The sequence below is a fragment of the Odocoileus virginianus genome, chromosome 22 (assembly GCF_023699985.2).
Source record: "Odocoileus virginianus isolate 20LAN1187 ecotype Illinois chromosome 22, Ovbor_1.2, whole genome shotgun sequence".
Taxonomy (NCBI): domain Eukaryota; kingdom Metazoa; phylum Chordata; class Mammalia; order Artiodactyla; family Cervidae; genus Odocoileus; species Odocoileus virginianus.
This window is the reverse complement of record NC_069695.1, coordinates 25,441,797-25,462,832: the sequence shown is the minus strand read 5'-3', so window position 1 is coordinate 25,462,832 and position 21,036 is coordinate 25,441,797. Positions and strand designations below refer to the sequence as shown.

At 42.5% G+C, this 21,036-nt stretch overlaps 1 protein-coding gene across 6 annotated transcripts; it reads right to left on the bottom strand.

Moving 5' to 3' along the window:
- Nucleotides 1-279: 279 nt before the first annotated feature.
- CABYR (calcium binding tyrosine phosphorylation regulated) lies at nt 280-20,639 on the bottom strand. 6 transcript variants are annotated; one of them, XM_070452760.1, is made up of 6 exons: nt 16,599-16,968; nt 14,066-14,238; nt 13,913-13,966; nt 4,852-5,199; nt 1,376-1,983; nt 280-845 (listed from the first exon to the last, which is right to left on the bottom strand). In XM_070452760.1, the coding sequence occupies exons 2-5, from the start codon at nt 14,211-14,213 to the stop codon at nt 1,385-1,387; spliced, it is 1,149 nt and encodes a 382-aa protein (XP_070308861.1). In that variant the 5' UTR covers nt 14,214-14,238; nt 16,599-16,968; the 3' UTR covers nt 280-845; nt 1,376-1,384. The 6 variants fall into 6 exon arrangements, with proteins under 6 accessions (XP_070308861.1, XP_020726142.1, XP_020726116.2 ...); XM_020870483.2 differs by having other exon boundaries at nt 280-363; nt 16,599-16,967; XM_020870457.2 differs by lacking the exon at nt 1,376-1,983 and having other exon boundaries at nt 280-363; nt 4,031-5,199; nt 16,599-16,991.
- Between the last annotated feature and the right edge of the window lie 397 nt (nt 20,640-21,036).

Genomic DNA, 21,036 nt, shown 5'->3' with positions numbered 1-21,036 from the left:
GATTGCAATTCATGTGATCCTGAATTGTCAAAGAGTGTCCTCACAAAGAAGTCCCTGTGGTGTCAGTTTGCGCTGAGGGTCGTCTGGGTAAGTAAGTACAGTACAGAGTAAGGTGGCACTGTATTCGCTCGGTGTGAATGCCAAATGGGGAATGGTCAACTGGAAAACCTTGCTAGAAAACTGCTAGAGTGGAACTATTTTTTTTTTACAGTGTGTACTTAAGACCTGGTTGTGTTGTTTGTATACCCCCTAAGTTACAAAATAAGCGCGATGACAAGGTTTTATGCTTGCATGAAGTTTATTGTAGTACGCTTGGTGGCAGACTCCACCTTGAATGTCGACTCAAACTGTCGTTTTCGGCATCTGTGAGGAATAATGTAAACAGTGAATTGTTTAATGATAAAACTGGACATGTAAAATGAGTGATCAGAAATGCAAGTTCTGTGCTCCTGCTCTGCTCAGCTCATAACTAATGTTACCTGTGCATTTGCACTGAAATATGCTCAAGACAGCCATTTGGACAGTTCCATGGAAGTCTACAAAGCGTGTAAGTAAATGTACTAAGGTGTTTTGAAAACAGTGCCTTCTTAAATATAGTCATTATGTCACTTGAACTTGCCTCTAATCGACATCGAGCTTCTGGGGTTCAGCTGCTTTCTTCTGATTCCCCACTGAACTCTTAATCCCATCTTCCCATCTGACTTCACCTTAAGGGTCTCGTCTGTTCTTTCCTGCCTTTGGACTCTGTGGGCTCCTTGTGTGGCCAGCTCCTCCTAGGCACGTGTCCATTACATTAGGGCCTGGATCCATACCTCTGTGCTCGCATCAGGGAGGAGAGAGTGATGCTGAATGTGGTAATAAATAATGGTTGAAGAAAAATGTATTGATTTGTGAGGATGAAACTGTCCACAGTTAACGCTGCTTTTTTAGCTCTTTAATGTGTCTCCACCCTCTTCGCTCTGCTCTGAGTGCTCACTGTACGGGGAGCACAGCTGCCACATGGACCGAGTGCTCCTAGGTGTGCTCCCTCTAGAAGTGCTCAACTTGCTCCTCCCCACCCTTTAAACCTGCCAACTAGATTATAAAATGCCCACATAAGGCTGTCTTTTTGTGACTCCATCCCTTTGGCAGCTTCTGCAGGAAGATACAGGACTGGATGTTCAAAGGTAAACGAGTTGACTGGTGCACGTTTGACACCAGAGCCGTGGTGAGCGTCCCTGGGGCCGTGCGCCTGCCCTGCACTGAGCAGTAACTGGGGGTCAGGGAGGCATGCACTCAGCTGTCTTAAAACACCTTTGTCTACAGGTCAGCAAATCAAGCTGCTGAGAACGCATGCAAACGTGGTAAGGCCCAGTGCATGAGGGGGAGAATTTACCTGGCAGTTTTAAGTTTCTGCTCTGCGAACATGGGCAGTAGTCACGGTTATTTCTCCAGCAATACCGTAACTTCCAAAGGGAGACCGTTTGTCACCAGATCCTGAACCTTTTTTGGCTACATCTTCTACCGGGAAAGCAACAGAAAGAAAAACTGGGCTTTTTGGTCTGGGCACATCTTGTCCACTTGTAGGAGGACTAGCATTCTGGGGGGTGGGGACGTGTTTCTGGAATTTCTGATCTGCAGGAACAGCAATGGGCACTTGCACTGTGGCATATCTCTTCACAGCCTCTGACTGGGAAACAACAGCATGTCCAGGAACAGGCTTCCAATCCTGTGCTTCCTGAACATTTGAGCCCACTAAAATAAAAGGCGGGGCACTGGTCTTCTTGCTGTCGTCCATCATCACATAAGTTGGAGAAGTAACTTTCGGTGGATGCTGCAGAAACTGTGGATCCTTAGGATTAGAAAGATAGAGGGTTGCCTGGGGGAAAGGCCCAGGTGCAGGTGGCGGTGATGGGCGGCTTTGTTGGTTCATATCAGTTAGACAATAAAGGGTCCACATGTTAGAATATGGTGGTGGTTGTCCTGCTTCGCTTGCTGCTAGTGCTACAAAAAAAAAAATTTGCAGGCGTTAAAGGTTTGGTCTCTGTATCAAGCGCTATGCACAGAAATGTCTTAAATTTTTTTTTTAACATATAAACAAACAGCTGTAGTAATATGTGCCATAAAGCATGCTATAGAGAGGGCTAAATAAATGTTTGGTAATGTGAAAGAAGAGAGATTCTCAACAGTTGGAAAATGAGAACAGTGTCTTGATAGCAAGTGGCAGGGACACTAGGGTTGTGGCTGAGGAGCAGTCTCATTCTAAGCTGCTGTTTCCAGGAACTTAACTTTAGACCTGGCCTCTCCAGGATCCTCAGGAAATGAAGAGTCAGCACTTCCAGCCCCACTAAAACAATCAACTGAAGAGCGTGTGAAGCCACTGGAAAAAGCGTTAATGCATCTGCATAGTGATTATTCTCTTTATGGGAGAAATCTGCACTCAGCACTAGGTGGCATCTTTTGATCACATCATCAGGTATCTCGGGCCCTTCACAGGCACCGTCGTCACCTGCCAGTCTGTCACCACACAAAAAACATCACATAATCTAGGACTCAGCACTTCGGAGCACTGCCTGGGCTTAGGCGAGACTTGAAATTACAGGTCCTAGGTGGCAGTAGAAGGCTGCGTGTTTGCATAGTGGCTCTTCAAGGGGAAAAAAAACAGTCTTGCGGTGCCATCCATTCACTTCCACCAAGGATGCTATCATGTCAGGTTAGAGTTGCCTACTTGAAGCCAGTGCTGTTGTGGAGAACTGAGTCCCAGAAGATGGGATGGAAGAACAACATATAGCCTTTGTGCAGCTTTTTTTTTTTCCCTTCTTCAGAAAAGAAAAAGACACTATGCACATGATTAAGCTACATTTTCAGGCTGCTGAAACTGATCCTTCTGGAAGCTAATTAAAGATAAGCACAAGTGAAGTCGTCGGGTGTCTCTGAAATACCTTTAGTGCTTTGGAAGCAGTTAAGCTGCTTGAGAACAGTAACTTGGGATAAAGTGCTGCCTGGGCCACAAGTGTAATGCCAGCCCCCACAGGCTACGCTCCAATGCTGCCCCCTGCCTTTCCAGCTGTGCAGAGTCCCCGTCACACTGCCAGACAATTTCATCTCTAAACACCTGCTATGGTAACACCTCTTTATCATTCTGACCCTGGTAAGAGTCATGATTGAGAGAGCTTCTGCAAAAGGAATGGGGGGGTGTTGGTCCCTGCATGTCCCACCTACCTAAAGTGAGAAGGGTCACTGCACTCATCTGGATGAAGTAGTGGGGCGGGTGGACCAAAGGCCATTAACTAGACCAAGATGGGAGGTCAGATGGTGCATCTGTGTCATAGGAGAGCAGTAGTGATAGTTCAGCAGCCAAGCAAGTAGCGTGTTTTAGGCTCCTGTTGGGGTAATGATGGAAGCCAGCCAGCCAGCCTTGACATGTCCATCCTTCCTGCTGCCACTACCACCCCGCTCCCCTGTGGGACAGAACTTCACCTTGACCTTTCCCCTCTCAGCTATGAAGCTGCTCCCTCCGCTGCGGGCAGCCCCCAGGCAAGACCGCAGTGCTCAACCGGCCCCCCCAGACCAGCTTGCAGAGCTCTCCTCCCTCAGCGCAAAAGCAGTCAAACACACCACCATTTCTTCCATGTTCCCAATGCCACCACCTAGGTAAATATGTTGTTGTCATTTGCTTTTACGTTCATGAGTGAGAAATTTCAAACCAACACCCCATGATTACAGTTTTGCAGTAGCAGTATCCAGATCACATGTTTGTGCCTGACAACAGGTTCTAATATCTTTGGCGACATGGTATGTCCAAACAACGGAAGAGCACTCGATAACTAAACTTTGAGGCCAAGCGGTGGTGATGTTACTTTAAAATCACTCATCTCATGAGAGTAAAATCTCAAATACAACAAAGCCTTTATTTAAATAGGTTTGGCATTTTCAGTACTATTGAAAGGAAAGACTTCTGACCAGTCTGCAGGGAGCCTACCTAGATGGTCACCTGAAATAGAGATGTCACCAGAAGTGTAGTTTTTAATTTTGTAAGTAATTTTCTTACCTGGCTCCATCAAACCTCGTTGGAAGGTGTTGCTTCCCATTCTGGTTCCATTTCTGGTTCATAAAGACCTTCTGGAACAGGAGGTTGGGGGCCACTAGATGATCTTACGGACCCTGAGCGCGTGGGTTTGACCTCCGTCTCCTGGGACGCAGGGTTTCCCCCGGACTCCTGCCCAGCACTGCCAGGGGCCAGCGCAAAGATCTCCACTTCAAGGTGCATGGATTTCTCAGAGCTCACTGCTTTGGTAGAGCCGTCTGCCTCCACATGGACTGAGTCATACTTTGTACTCTCCGACTGCACAAATTTTGCGGAACCCACAGATTTTTCAGACCCACCTGAGGCTGTCTTGCCTACTACAAGTATGGGACTGTGTGGTGGTGACTGCTCCTTGCCTTTAAGACGAGCAACGTGATCAGAGAAGGGAATAACTATTTGTTCTGGTAACTGCTCAACATAAGTAACTCCTTCGATTACAGGCTCATCATTATAGATAGAGGCTATGTGCATGGTGGATGTCACCTCAATGTCAGCCTGCAAAGGGACCTCAGAAGCATGGTCACAAGCAGGAGGTTCTTGTTCACCCTGCAAGGGGAATGAGGAAGCCGTTGGTGACTCAGCCTTACTGCCCACACGCACATGGACAGATTTTTCGCTCACAACCTGCTCTGCTACCATCTTGCCAGAACACACACTAGGAGTGGCCACCACGTTCTCTTCAGTAGCCTTCGAGCGCAGCATCTCCTCGGAAATACCAGGCATACTTGTTGCCACATCCACCATTAAAATTTCAGATTGATCAGAATGAACAGATGGAACATTACCTAACATCTGAGCAGCAAACTGGGCGGGGTCTGCAGGGACATAGGCAAACTCGGAAGTGACAGCTGCTGGCATTGGTGACGACGGTGGGGTGGCGTTCTTGGGGGTGGTCGGCTTGCATGGACCCTGGAGTGCTTCACTTGCGTCCTCAGGCTCTGAGACCAGCTCGGCCTGAACTGATGGGAACTGAGTGGTTTTGTTGCTGAAGAGCGGTGCTGCTATGTTATCCTCCTCTGTGTCCGTCGATTTTTCCATCCGTTTAGGTTCTAGGGAGATGGTAGATGCTCTTTCTGGCTCTTTCACACATTCTGCTTTCTTCTCTTGTGCTGTTCCTTCCGACCATTTCTCCACTAAAAATGAACGGTAAATGAGTTAACAAGTACATAGTCCTCAAAAAAGCAATTTTAAAGGAAGCATAGGTTGAGCATACCAAAGTCATTATGTATGCAACTTTGAAAGTTTTGTTTCTTAAGGACAGGGGAGTTTCACTGCCCACACTTACCTACTAAAGAGAGACCTCAGTTCATTACCTTAGAAATAAGGGACTATTTAGGGAGCACAGTGACAAAAGCTAATAATCAGATACCACCTTCAGCTGGATCGTAACTCTGCCTAAAAATCAGCTGAAAACATCCCTGAAAAAATCTCCTGATCCAAACTTCCACATAACACTTAACTTCCAACACTCCTTAACTTAAATGAAACACATGCTGTCTTATTAAAAGGCATTCTTTAAGAAAATGGTATATAAAGTTCAATTTACTAAACTGTAAAGCTAGGCTACTATAGCATATTTTTACATTAGGAAATGTCCTTGGAGGGGAAGAAAATAACCATGGCTCACAAGGTCAAGTCAACTGATGACATACAGAAACTCCCAGAGCTGGAAAACTGCTGTAATGTCATTTTCTGTACTCAACATTGTGCTTGTCACTCACGTTTGTTTAACCAGCTGAGTCATGACTCAAACGTTTTCACATCTGCCTACTTTACTCAGGATTCCCTGATCTCATGAAATCAGCAAGAAAAGTTAAATTTGCCTTAGGAGAATATATTTGCTTCAAGTCAAAACTTTGGAAACGTGTCTTCATGGTAAAGAAATCAGTGCTTGGGGTTTAAGTCCTGGCCCTGAGAGTGTTCTCCCTCAGCCCCTTCTCCCACACTCTTGCTCTTCCTCCTGGGGGCAGCCTGCTGTTTCTCATCGATGATGCCAGGCAAGGACTCACTGACTGGCAGGGGGGCTTTCTCACTGTCCTGTGGGTCATCCCTGGCAGCTGATCTCTGCTTTGTATCTGTGGTCAGTCTTGAGCCAGTGTTTCTGCCTCTCCCCCAGTGGTAGGAAGGAGCCCTCTATTTGGTGTTGACATAGGACTCCTCTCTGGCCTTCTACCTTGCTTCCATCTTTCACAAAAGGCCTGTGAGTGTGAACTTCCTGTGTCTGGAGTCCCAGACTCCTCCAGCTGGACACCCAAGCCCACCCTTAGGGCAAGGGCAAGGTCAGGACGCCCACTGCTAAAGGAACTTGAGGCCTGGAGTGCAGTGAAGGTAGGAGAGCCACCATGAAACCCAAGCCCGCTCTTTTCTAGACTCACCTACCCACTCTACGCCAGCAATTCTCTTTTCCCTCATGGGGACTTCAGTTCCCCAGGCAGTCATTTATTTATCATGAGCATTCTCAAGAACGCAACCAGCTTTGGGACTGGATCACTGAAGTCCATAGATCACCTGCACAGGACCCATCTGAGATGTCACTTAAAGGAATTCAGCGACTGTGGGAAGGCCATGTGCTCTTTTAAAACAGGCTTATCATTCCTGAAAAATCTAAGAGACTAATCCTTATGCTTCATATTTTTGCCTTTGGAAGTCCCATATTAACCACCATCCTGGAAAGGTAAGTGTTAGTAACTCACAGTCGTATCTGACTCTTTGTGACCTCATGGACTGTAGCCCACTGGGCTCCTCTGTCCATGGAATACTCCAGGCAAGAATATTGGAGTGGGAAAGGTAAAGCATTATATAATTATGAATCATGACAACTCATCAGAGAATTTATGACATTGCTGCCTTCCCTACAACTTTTCATAGTAAAAAGGTATATGAGAAAGTCTGGATCTCAGTCCTGACTGAATGGATTTAATGGCTAAGCCAATGGTTCTGAGCTTCAGTCTCCTAGTCTGTAAGATAGTAGAGATTAAATGGAATCATTCACCTAAAAGTTATTCTATAAACTATAAATCACATATAAATGGAAAAATAATAAATCAACACCTAGTTAAAAAGTTTTGAAATGTAATACCAAATTAAAAATTATAAACCTATCTTTAAATCAGCTTTGATTAAAATTAATTGGCTATCTCTTAATCTGGTGGTAAGATGCAGGGTGTTTTTCCCTATTTATACTATATGTCTGTATATACACCCACACATAAATGTCATATTTCATCACATTGAGATCAAGTGCCTTAAGCTGTAATAATGGTTTTGAAATGTAAAGCACTAGATTAACCACTGGGTTTTGTTTAGAATACATAAGAGGATATTAACAAATATATACATATGAGTTATCATACATATATAAATTTATATTGAGTTTATCTATTACTACAAAAGGTAAAGAGCTTCTCTAATGTTTTATAGGTCTTTTTAACAGTTCCAAAGATTGCTTGACTTGTAACCTTAGCTTTTTTCTGCCTGAAAATGTATTCTGCTTTCATTTTTAAAGGATGTATTCACTGTATATATATATTCATTCTAGGTTGGCAGCTTTTTGCTTTCAGCACTTTAGAGATGTCATTTCATTGTCTTTTGGCTTCTATAGTTTCTGTTAAGAAATCAGCTATTTGTCAGATTATTCTCCTGGAAGTAATACTCCTTTTTACCCTTCCTGTTCTCATGATTTTGTCTCTTTCAGCAATTTGACTGTGATTTGTATTTATTCTGCTGTGGGTTCAAACTTTTTGAATCTGCAAGTTGATGTCTTTCAGTCAGCCTTAGATCATTGGTAATTCTTGGTTACTTTTTCATCTACTCTCTTTTCTCCTCCTTTGACTCTAATTACTCATTTTTTTCCTCCTTTTGATCACATCCCACAAATATCTTACACACTGTCCTCGTTTTTTTTCTTGCTTCAATTTGGGTATTTTCTACTACCCAAAATACTACCCAATTTCTGTGGTTTTTTTTAGTTTCTAATTTTGTCTTCTGCTAGTAAAGCTATTTAATAAAAATTTAATTTGAAGTTACAGAATAACCGTTTTTTTTTTTTTTTAGAGCCTTACTCTGTTGAAGTTCTCCAGCTTTTCATCCATGCTTTCTATCTTTTAATTATTTTCTTCTAAATGGTGCTGATCTTGTTCTAATAATGGCACATATGATCCTCCTGAGACTGCATTTTATATTTTGTCAAAGTAGGTATATTACACTTTGTTCTTACTCCTAGCACACTGTCCTTTATTTCCAGGTTCCAGAAGTCTCTTCATTTTGGCTGAGTCCAAACTCCAAAGCCTCCCCTCAACACTGTACCACTTGTGAAAACCCTACTTAGCTTTCAGTCTTCCAGCAGCTCTTCTCTGTTAAGCCTTCTCAAACCTTAGAGTCCACACATGAGCACCTTAGGAGTTGGCAAAATAACCAACCAAGTATCTTTGCAGACTTTTGGGAAACCCTTCTCTGCAGATGCCTCCTCTCTGGTGCTGTCACCGAGATCCCAGCCCCCGCAGTAGCTCCAAACTCTGCTGCTCTGTTTTCTCTTCCTGGAGTGATTTCCAGTCTCTGCTTAGTCTCTTTTCGTGCACATCACTTTGGAAAATGCTACCATGGTGAATGTGGGGCTCAAGTTTTGTGAACTTTTGTGTCTGAGCTCTGGCTCTGACCCACATTGTGCTTTTCTGCGGCCTCTTAGTCACCTAGGTAGAAGCGTAACGCATACTACCTGGGTGCTGGTCTCTGACTCCACTGTACTTACTGCTCACGCTTCTACTTTGTGGAAAGTGTAGCCTGTGTGCTTATTTCACTGAAGGATTCAGAGATCCTTCATAATTTGGTTGTCTTTAGTAATTAAGGACTAGTTGACAGTATTTTAGTCCCAGTTCGGATGTGTTGCACTCAGCTCTCTGCAGGGTTGAGTCACTGGGAAATATTGGGAAAGTCAAGTATTGGGAAAGTCACAATACTTTCCCATCTGGGTTACTTGCTAGTCAGGACTCTGAGACGCCTAAACACATTTGGACCACGAAAAGCCAGACAGAGCCTAGGAAACAAATAGTCTCTCAGGCCTATCTGAGAAAGACTCTCCAGTATTTCTAATCCAGTGCATCAAATGCAGTTAGTTTATTCAGCCAATATTTACTGAAGGTCTGATCATGGCAGTTATAGTGTAGGATCTGAATGTAGCATGTGACATGCTAAATGCAGCACCACGCTACCGGTGAGCTACCCAGTGAGTTTCTGAGGAGCATGCATTCTTCCAGACAGCACAAGAATGCAGAGAACAAGCCAGATGCTTGAGTCTTAGGGAATTCTGATCAGAAATTCTACCTACCTTCCTGTCGCCAGCTTCAGTCTCAGCTAGCACTTTTCATGCACCACAGTCCCACTGTCAAGAAGGACTTTCTATTTCCCTCTCCTGTACAGTAGGAAATGGCCTTCGAGCCTGTCTTTTTTCCTGCCTCCTCTATGGTTTATCTAAAGTAAAAACTTGATTCTGGTAACATTAGGTCTTAAAATACCTTTGAAAATTCCAAGAAAATCTTTTCCCAACAAAAACAAGCTCCTGGACAACTCCAAAGTGTTAGCTTTTTTATTATGAACCAAGTAATGGATTCTTTGCTGTAGACTGTATTTGTCTTTTCCCTAAAGCAAATTAATGCTTCAGTGGGTAGAGATCAACAGAGCAAATAGGAAAAAATAGAGGTAATCTAAATCCGGGGTATACTAATTTATTATTTTTTAGAAATATACCTACAACACTGAAGAGTTGGGATTGACAGGGAGCTATCAAAGTGTATGGCCAGCAGAGTCAGATACTTAGCTTACAAGGCCCAGAATGGTCTTGCTTCTTATACTGACCTCTCCTTGTGTGCCTGACCTCATCTGGTTCGCTGTCCTGGCTTGCATGGTTTTCCTTATCTGCTTCTCAGCCCAGCGTTCTCCTCTCTTAATCCTGACTCTCTATTTCTGTCCCTAGTCTTGACATTCTGACCCCAATTCTCAACTGTACCCTTTTCCCCAGTGATTTATTTGCAATCTTACCACAGCATTAAAGCATGAAGGACCTAAGCCCCACTCCCAACAACATCACCAGATAATCATTCCAGCTTTTTAACTTAATGAAATTCTTACCTTGGTACAAATTACCACCCTACCTAGGCAAACACACAATTTCAAGAAATGAAAGACTCCTTTTGACACAATACTCATCCCTGTTTAGGAAATCAGTATAGCCTTACTTGAAAAAATTGCCCAGAAAAGTAGAGTGAACACCAGAGCCTCATAAAACTTGGTATGGATAGTCCTGAAATAGAGATTCCTTTTTTGTTTAATAAAGGTGGATAAGCTACAAGTATGTGTAATGAATTCTATAAGGCATAAATATAGAATTGGGCTTAAGAAACTGGAGACATTATTATATCTAATATGAATACATAAGACAATATTTAATGGTACACATAACTACTGTGATGCTACATAAAAAGTTAAAATTGGGCTCAGTGATCAGCAGCAGTTCATGACTATAATTACTACTCTACGGCCACACCAAGAACGTCCAACCAGAATCAGTTAGAATAGTTAACAGGCTAACTCAGTTGGGAACCTTGGTGGCCTAGGCCTTCTTGATTCTTCCAAAGTAGTGGCTATTTCCTGCTCTGTTGGAAGCCAAGACAGGAATAACATCAGAAAGTAGACTCAACTAGGCTTGGGAGGATGGAAGGCGCCACTCTGATGGAGAGGCCACTGCCCTCCTCATGGAGTGGTGGAAAGGCCAGAATTAGTACAATCTGGGCTGTAGGCTCCATACAAGAAGCTGACAGGAGGAAGAAGTGAAAAGGGGGAGATAATGTGGGAAAAGAGAACTGAGACTTCGCTCCAAGTTCAAAAATTAAAGTTTTTTCTAGAGGAATGTTACTGGTGTGTTGCTCTGCCTATTTTGGAAAGACAGTCATACTACTAGGAAAATCTTCATGCTACTAAGAAAATCTAAGTTTAGATCCCAACTCTACCAAATAGTATTTTAGAAACTTACAAGTTACCGACTCACTCCCAAGCATCAGATTTCTCTTGAGTGAAACTGTAGGATGTAACCTATTTTATAAAGTTGTTTTAACTGACTAAACATACTGTATTGCCTAGGACAAAACAGGTAGTCAATAAATTCTATTCTCCTCCTTTCTTTTCCTAGATATACTAAGTGGTAGAACTTGACACAACTGTTTGCCTTAAAAATAGTGCCTGAGTTTGTAAAGTCCCCTCAGTGATTCATGCAGATTAGTGAAGAAATTCTTCTGAGAAGACTGAGAAATAGAAAACGCTTTTACTGATTCATAAAGTAGTAAGACCCATTTAATCAAATGGCAGAACAGTCAAGAGGATCCAAAAGAGGGTTTTACATGAGCAGCTTTGGGAATGAGCATACACGGGTGAAATATTTGCCAGAGTGGAGGCTGTATAGAGGCAGGCTCTGGAAAATGAGAGAAAAGATGAGGAATGACAGAAGTGAGAAACGTTTGCTCCCATATCTGGTTCTTTCCTCTCCATCACCTGACTCTGCGTGAAATTCTGAAGGCGGTGGGGCAACAGGTAAACAGTACTGGTCCTACGATGAGGCCTAACAACGTGGGGCTCCTCCCAGGAAAACTCCCAGGTTGAAGTGTTTGAGTCAATGGTCTGTGGATATACTTATCTTCATACTCCCATGCATACGGGGAGCTTGGTAGTGATGCTGCCAGGCAGCACACTAACCAGTTTGGAAATAACTTTGGGGGATGCATCTGGTATCTGGGAGATGAGTGGACACCAGTGCACTAGGGATGGCAATTTAGCTCTTGCCCACATCATTAAGTCTTAGTAACTGGTGCTCTTTTTTTGAATAGAGGTATAGTTGATTTACAGTGTGGTGGTAATTTCTGCTGTACAACAAAGTGATTAAGTTACATATATACATATTTTTATATTCTTTCCCATTATGGCTTATCACAGAATACTGAATATACTTCCCTGTGCTATACAGTAGGACCTTGTTTATCCATTCTATGTATAATAATGAAGTTGGTTCAGAAGCCATTTGGGATGACAATAAAAGGCAGACATCGATACTGGATTGTAACATTGAACTCTTATTATATTTTCTGGTCATACCTTCGTGTTACCTTCCCCTGCTCTCTGGTAAACTAGAATAAGCAACATTTGTTTCTGCTCTGCTGTCTAAAGAACAATCTGTCTCTACAGCCATACTGTGAGCTTGCTTTCAGGATTATCTGTACATGCTCTGTCAATTTCCTTGATATCTATAGTTTCTAGAAGAGAGCAGTATCTCTTACCCCTTACCTTCATCAGAAGTACAGCTGCTCCATTAGTTCAGTCTGTTTATTCTGAACCTGAGATTCAAAGATGTTAATCCCTGCTAAACCAAAATCCATCCCTTTAGTCCATATCCTAAACTGAATGGTGGATAAACTCTGCAGTAAACAAGTTAGTCTCAAAGGCTACCACTTAGTTACCTGCCACCATAAAGATTCACTGACTTTATCCCCATTCTCAAACACAGCCTGCACAGCCAGTCCTGTCAAACAGCTCCTGGTATAAGCTAGTACAAAGGCCACAATAACTGCCTGCTGTCCCTCCTCCAGCGGATCTTCCTGACCCAGAGATCGAACCTGTGTCTCTTACATCTCCTGCATTGGCAGCCAGGTTCTTTACCACTAGTGCCACCTGGAAGCCCCAAGGTTATAAGCAAATCCCAGGCCTATTTCCCATGGTAAGCGGAGAATTCTATCAGGACCCTACAGGGAAGCAGCCAGACTAGACAATAAAATGTTCCTATTTGAGTGGCGACTCACTCCCTTACCCTGTGAAATGCTGACTCTTTATATTCTTAATCTTGTTTTCTGTTTTGGGTGTCTCTTTCACTGTAGGTCCAAGCCCTCAGGACTTTTACATTTTCCTAGGTTTTATCCCTAATTTCTCCCTATCTTGGCTAAGTTATCTGTTAACATCAGTAGCAGAGAACAAACATGGATGTAACTCACTGATCCTATCTTTTTTCTCTATGGTCATTCCAAAATGTTGGTCGGCCAATGGAGCATTATTTATTTCTCACATTCACTGTAAGTCACCATTTTCTCCACAGAATTCTTCCAAAAGCTTTTTTTTTTTTTTTAACAATTCTTTTAGACACGTGTGCCTGTTCTCAGGATTTAACTAATATAGACTCTTTTGCTCATATTGATCTTTCCAAATGTTCATCATGTAAACTTTGCCTTTTACATTTTTTACCTTCTGACTTCCTCACTGTTCATCCATCCTCAGTTTCATTATTATGTTCACATAAGATAGACATTTACACATACATACATAAAACAACTTTTTCCCCTAAGCAGATATATACAGCCTTACATCACAGAGACAGGCCAGAGACCACTTATTATGAAAAATTTAACTAAATTTTCTATGAAAAGTATGTTTAATGACACCTAATTGCTGCCCTGTCCTCCAAGCTGGACTGCAGTTTAAACTATCATGGGGAGGGGGAAAACAAGGGTGACTAACCTTTTCTATTAAAATAATCTTCCAAGAAGAGAGTTTATACACAACATTTCTAAGTAATGTATCTCATTATAATTTGAGCCTTTTTTACCACTACAAAATTCAGTTCAAAGATGGCATACTGTCACATTTCTTTAAAAAACTGATTCAGTAATAAAAATAAAGCATCAGTGTGATTAAACATCAGTGTAATTATTTAAACAGACAATATCTGTATCATTCTTAAGTTTGAGCATATGTTAGGTATGATGCAGTAATTCATAAATAGGTTTTTATGAAACTATTACTACTTATGGTACTTACCTTTAATCTGATGAAATTGTTTAACCAGATCTTTTATATCCAGACAAGAATGTCCTGAAGAAATAAGTACAGGAAATGAGATACATAAAATTCCCAATTTAGAATGCTTTCTTGTTCAAAGCAACAAATGTATAATCTAAAGTAGTAACAAACCTTCTCGAAAGAGAATAAGTTCTCTGAAATAAACTGCTGCGAACTGGGTGATGTTTGGTGGATTGGTTTTGAGTATGGCTCTGCTAACTCCCTCAAGCAGAGTCTTGAGGCCATAAGGTACGACAAGTCTGGGCTTTGAAGAAATCATGCTGGCAGGATGTCTGTAATCTCAACTACAATGAAGAAAAAGCGTCTTATAAATAGTATGGAAGTTTATTATTGAAAATGCTATGAGTTAACTATAGTTTCTAAGAATAAATCTATTAAAATTACTAGTTTTAGTGCAGATCTCTAGGTATTTATTCAAGGAAAACTAATGTTTAATGGTAGTTTGAAAAATAAAAAAAGAACCATACTACCAACAACTTATCATGTGCAGATGAGCAATCGAGTACTGTTAAAGAAATCCATGGGAAAAGCCCTGCCAGCACCTCCAGGATGATACTAAAAACAACAAAAACCAGACAAAACCTCTTTTTACAAAATTCTCTAAGTATTTTGTGCAGTAGAATTTTAAGAAAGATAAATTAAGCTCATTTATTTATGCCCAAGAAACATCCTTCCAAACCACATGGGAACTGGCTTTTCTGTACATTCATCCAATAGAGTTATTACAAAGTAAATTTCTACAAGAAAATATTTTCCCCTCACTTTCCTAAGTATATCCCCAGACACACTGATCATCCTTAAGTGTATATATTTTAGCTTTAAGTTACTTGTGGTATTATACCACCCACCACCATTCATACCTCTTTTCTCCTATCTTCTCTTAACCTCTGCCCTAGTTTTCCTCTCCCCCTTCTCTTGGCTTTCTGGATTTTAAGTGGTACCAAGGGCACTGCATAGTTTTACTGTGTAAAACTCTTAAGCTGCAGAGGTTGCTACCCTAAACTGTGTCAGTGTGTGAGTATGTGTGTTGTTTCATTCTAAAAACATTTAAGAAGGCTTATAAATACTCATAAAGAACAAAATAAAATATTTAAGGAATTCAGTTCAGTAGTTGAGGAAAATTATGGTAGGAAAAATAGGATTAAGCCACAGGTAAAGTTAGTATCCCAATACAAACCTTAGATCCTACACTAGAGATGGATTGTCAGATCAGCCTTCTGAATTACCAAGAAGCCATCACATAATAAACAGTTAAATGATTCAGGTTTCCTGAGATTAGAAAACAAATCAGATGCTTGGGAGAATCACAGCTATTCTGGGCACTGAGTCCCAGGAGAAATTTCTCCTATGGGTTCTCATAAAGAGAACAGTGTTAATCATGAACCAGGTCCTCAACAATATCTGTAGTAAATAAAATAATGAGTTTCATAGGGCTAAGTGACACAGTTCAGTTATAGCCATTATACAAGGGGCTAGCCTCTAATAGAAAGCAACTTAGGTGGCATAGCAAAATGCTGAATATTTAAACGAACATCTTCCTAAAGGTCAGGGGGAAAAAAAAGTTTTGGGGCCAAAGCAAAATCTTTGAGAACATAATTCAGGATACCGTATTCAAGCCCCTAATGAAAACTATTAAGAGTTTCGTCCAACAGGAACTTCACTGAATTAAACCATCTTTAAAATAACTAGTGCCTCTCTGGCAGGCCCACATGCTGAATGTTAAGGGACATAGGTAGTAATTAAATGGATGACATGTACATTTCATATGTATGTATTTTTTAAAGGATATCCTGTGCACCCCAGTGTGAGTTGGGTAGACAGGTCGTGTTTTCAAAGTGCCTTACCAGGAACCCCGACAGCTAACTAGTCAGCACTCGGTGCTGCCAACTGTGAGGAGAGCGCCCTCCCCATCCACCCCACCCCACCCCACCCCACCCCACCCCACCCCACCCCAGACTTTGCGAATGTGCGGGGTATTTAGCACCCCAGGACCAAGGAGTCTATATCCTGCAATGCAGTGCCTTACAAAGAATCGTCCTGAAGATGAGGAATGACCGTGATATAGATCGTACCTACATCACTGGGTAAAGTCACACATAGGGCCGTTGAGGGTTGTGTAAAATGACAGCTTATTAGTTTTCCCCAAACTTCTATTTGACAAATATTTGTCTAAAACCAACATATTTTACAACCCCCACCCCCACAGAGGAGTAACGCCTGAGCAGGAAAGGCGCCTTTGGCTGAAGATGCGAGATTAGGGGGCTTCGGAGTCACAGGAAACGTCAAGGGTACCCACCACTCACTCCCTAAAGACTGCGCTGGGTGCTCGTTTTGGTTGGTTTGGTGGAAACGGCAGAGACACCTGGGAAAGCAGGCGTCCCGATTCCACACCGACTACTTCGGCGGTGGCGGACCCGCCGACCGGGACCCCGGACCCCCAAATCCGCCCCAACGGCGCTGTCCGCCTCACTGGCGGAAGCGGGGCCGCCCCTCCCCGCAGGTCTCCCGCTCCCCAGACGCTAGAGGAACCTTTCAGCAACCACACTGCGCTCGAGAGACCTCGAGGGCCTAACTGCCGCCAAGGCGCAAGGAGGTTGGGGCGGCAGGGGGGGTTGGGGGGGTCTTTCCTCCAGACTCGCCCCACCTTCTCCTTTCCGGCTACGCTCCACTGAGCTTCCTCCTCGCCCCCTTGCCGGCGGCTCCTGGAGGAGACAGGGCTCCCGGCAGGGTCTTTTATACCCCTGGGGGACGTCAGTCCTACGTCACAAAGCCCCACCCCCAATGAGGCTCTGATAGGGCGCGGAAGGAGACGGGAGTTTGGCGGCCACAGCCAATGGCGAGCCGAGAGAGACAAAGGTCGGAACTCCGCAGAGCAGGGGAGTGCTTCGCCTTTTCAAGCAGAATACAAAGGGGCATAGGAAACTGGCGTCTCCACACTGTAACAGGATCTCCAGTTTCGGTCTAGCTTCGAAGGAAACAGATTTACGGCAGTTTTGTTTTACTGTCACTGCATCACACTACTCACCCCCTTGTCCCCCTTATTCTGTTGCTCTCTACTTACCTTTTTGAAGAAAAATTCTGCCGATGTACACAACACACACTGCTACAATAATAGGATGCAGCACAGCACTCTCAGGAAACATGCCTGCTGAGAGAGAATTTGGCATTGATCCTGAATCTTCCTGTTTCTCGTAATTCCGGATCTTGCAATACTTCAGGCACTGTATATCCTTCCCAAACCATACCATCAGCTGCAGGTTGCAAGTCCATAAGGACCGTGTGTAACTTTAGCTCCCTTTTACCCAAGTGAAACTGACTCCTTCAAGATACCCTCTGCTTTTTTACCCCGTTCGGGCTCTAATATTTGTGCTGGGCATTTAAATACCATCGGAGTCATAATGATCAAATTCCAAGCAGCCTTCGTTGTAATCCATTTCCACATGTTTAAAAAGCAAAAAGAATCACTGTAAATCAACGATTAAATAACATCATCAGGGCATGTATCTGACAAAACTTTAACTTCAGACAAAATGAAGACTACCAGAGCACGTTGCAGTAACAAGCAATGTTAAAACCCTGGCATACATCTATACTGCACACACCACTTTATGAGAATATTAATTTGTCCATTACCTATTACTGAGTGCCTGTTATGTGGCAGACAAGCCCCTCCTTCTTATGAAGATTACATTTTAAAAGAAGAAATGCTCTTTTTGTGTGACTTTGAGTGTGATGATTAGATCTGCAGGTGGTACAGTTTTTGGTCCTCATCGCTGTCTCCTCGTCCCCCTCCCCCAGACTTCATAGTGTAAGTAAAAGTGAAATGAAAGTGGACGATTCCTTTCCACTTGTTCAGTTTATATTTAATTATCAAAGGTGTAATGACACCGAGCTAAGAACTCCAAGTACAAACATTAGATATCTCATTTATGGTGACTTTTGGAATGAGGGACATATACTTATGTCATCTAACCAAACTTGGTCGGTCACCTTGAACACCGATTAGGTGTTATGTACTGTGCTGAATATCTGCAACACAGAAGGCAAGCCTATATACTTTTTCCACATTTCTGCAATGACTGTTCTGTCCAAGTTCCTCTGAAAAGCAAACTGTTACAGCAAAAGCACCTAACAAATTTTAAAACCTCTGTCTGCTGCTTGGTTTCTAGAACTCTTAGTGATCATGTGGCTTTACAATCTTCTTGTCTTTGTGTTCATCTCTTTCAGTCACTGGGGATCTAACTAAAATACAAACCTACTTTGTTCTCCATTGCTCCCCATCCCTCCCTGCTTCAAATCCTTACTCTATAGCAATCCACAGTTCTTGCTGTGACCTGTGTAACTATCTCATCTTACCATCTGGTTTCCACTTGACCCTCAAGAGACTGGACCTGAAGACACATGCTGTTTGTCACTCTGCGCCTCTGCTCATCAGGTCCAAGGCCTGAGACATCCTTTCAGCCGTAATTTTCACATGACTGCATCTTTCTCCTCCTCTAAAACTCAGCTCAGCAATCTCCTACTTTAGAAAACCAAAGGGTTACAAACATTTTTTCCAGCCGCCCTACAATATATATAACTCTGCCATATAGTTGACTCTCCTCTCAGATTTACTAAATACTTACCAAAAGATAACCTAGGCCCCTCTCTCTCTAATGTATTCTATCTGCATTAGACTTATCCTAGGAGTCTGTTAAAAAGGTCTCCCTAAGGCCCTACTTTAGTTCAATCGCTCAGTCGTGTCCGACTCTCTGTGACCCCATGAACCGCAGCACACCAGGCCTCCCTGTCCATCACCAACTCCCGGAGTCTACCCAAACCCATGTCCATTGAGTTGGTGATGCCACCCAACCATCTCATCCTCTGTCGTCCCCTTCTCCTCCTGCCCTCAATCTTTCCCAGCATCAGGGTCTTTTCCAATGAGTCAGCTCTTCGCATCAGTTGGCCAAAGTATTGGAGTTTCAGCTTCAACATCAGTCCTTCCAATGAACACCCAGGACTGATCTCCTTCAGGATGGACTAGTTGGATCTCCTTGCAGTCCAAGGGACTCTCAAGAGTCTTCTCCAACTCCACTGTTCAAAAGCATCAATTCATCTGTGCTCAGCTTTCTTTATAGTCCAACTCTCACATCCATACATAACTACTGGAAAAAACATAGCCTTGACTGGACAGACCTTTGTTGACAAAGTAATGTCTCTGCTTCTTAATATGCTATCTATGTTGGTCATAACTTTCCTTCCAAGGAGTAAGTGTCCTTTTTTTTTAATTTCAAGGCTTCAGTCACCATCTGCAGTGATTTTGGAGCCCCCAAAAATAAAGTCAGCCACTGTTTCCCCATCTATTTGCCATGAGGTGGTGGGACCAGATGCCATGATCTTAGTTTTCTGAATGCTGAGCTTTAAGCCAACTTTTTCATTCTCCTCTTTCACTTTCATCAAGAGGCTTTTTAGTTCTTCTTCACTTTCTGCCATAAGAGTGGTATCATCTGCCTATCTGAGGTTATGGATATTTCTCCCGGCAATCTTGAGTCCAGCTTGTGCTTCTTCCAGCCCAGTGTTTCTCATGATGTACTCTGCATATAAGTTAAATAAGCAGGGTGACAATATACAGCCTTGACGTCCTCCTTTTCCTATTTGGAACCAGCCTGTTGTTCCATGTCCAGTTCTAACTGTTGCTTCCTGACCTGCATACAGATTTCTCAAGCCCTACTTAGAAGCTACTGAATTAGTATCTCGCTGTAGTTGTAAAACTACAACTTGAGAACCACTCCAGAGTCCATCTAAGTTACAAGTGTGTTGCTTCTATTTAATATCCTGATCAACTAAGAACTCAGCCCCCTTGCTAGTTTTTCACAAGTTAGCCAAGTAGGTGAATTGTGCTCACTTTAACTGAAGGAGCCCACCTTTTAGGAACTAACTTTCCCTTTTCTTGTTCTCCCTTCCCTGTCCTTTTCTCTTTCTAAGTTTTCTAAGTATTTCCTCTTCCTAAGTTCAAGTTCAAGCCTCCCACCCGAACTATGTCTTTTCTTGGGAGGATCTGGGCCTAAAAAGATTTTTTCTATAAAATAAAACCCTGGTGGCCCAGCGGTAGACTCTGAACTTCCACTATATGGGGCATGGGTTCAATTCCTGGTCAGGGAACTAAGATCCCACATGCCAAGTGGTGGGGCCAAAAAATATGTAAATAAAATGTAGAAACAACATCCAAACAAACACTAAAAAGACATAACAAACAAAACATGACTGTGTGACCATGTATCTTCATAGGTAGGGATCCATATTTGAATACTTGCCACCACAATCTGCTTAGGGAAGCAATCAACTATGAAAGTTTACATAGCAAAGGAGTGTGTGTGTGTGTATTGCAAAAAACCACGTATGCACTGTCTTTCAATTTTAGTTGGCAGAAAGATAAAAATGCAAATTCTCTAAATAATTGACTTACACAATATAGGACAATAAATATTCTAATTTTCTGTCACATCTGAAAGTAATAACTCTTTACTTAGCTATCATGTGCTAAAATCAAAAAGATACCTATCCCAATAAAAGTAAAATCTTAAATACATCACAGAGGTACATATTATTATGACTAGACCATGCCTCAAAGTGTGTCAGATTATAATTGTGTTCTAAGTACAGAAAATATACATTAGAGATTTCTCTCATCATAGGCACAATCTAATACAAAAATATATCTGACACTTATAAATTAGAAGGTCCACTTGACAGTCTCCAAAACAGGAAAAGGGGAAGGAATAATGCCAACATTAATAAAGCACACACAGATGCAAACATGATTATTGATTATTTTCTTCATCAGAGAAGGGTAAAGAGCAATTTACACCAAACAAGGTTTCCAGGCAGATAACAGTAACTCAAAGGTTGGATAAGTCATGGCACGCAGGCCAGACTGTTATAAATTACTCCACTCAATGTACTCAGATTTCAGTGAATCTAACGGCTTCGTGTACTCAGCGCAGTTTTGTTATTTTACTATTTTCAGAACCACTGTCTACCCCTCTCGGAGCTCTACCACCAGGTTCCCAGATAAACCGCCAGGGCTATCCTGCATCAAACCT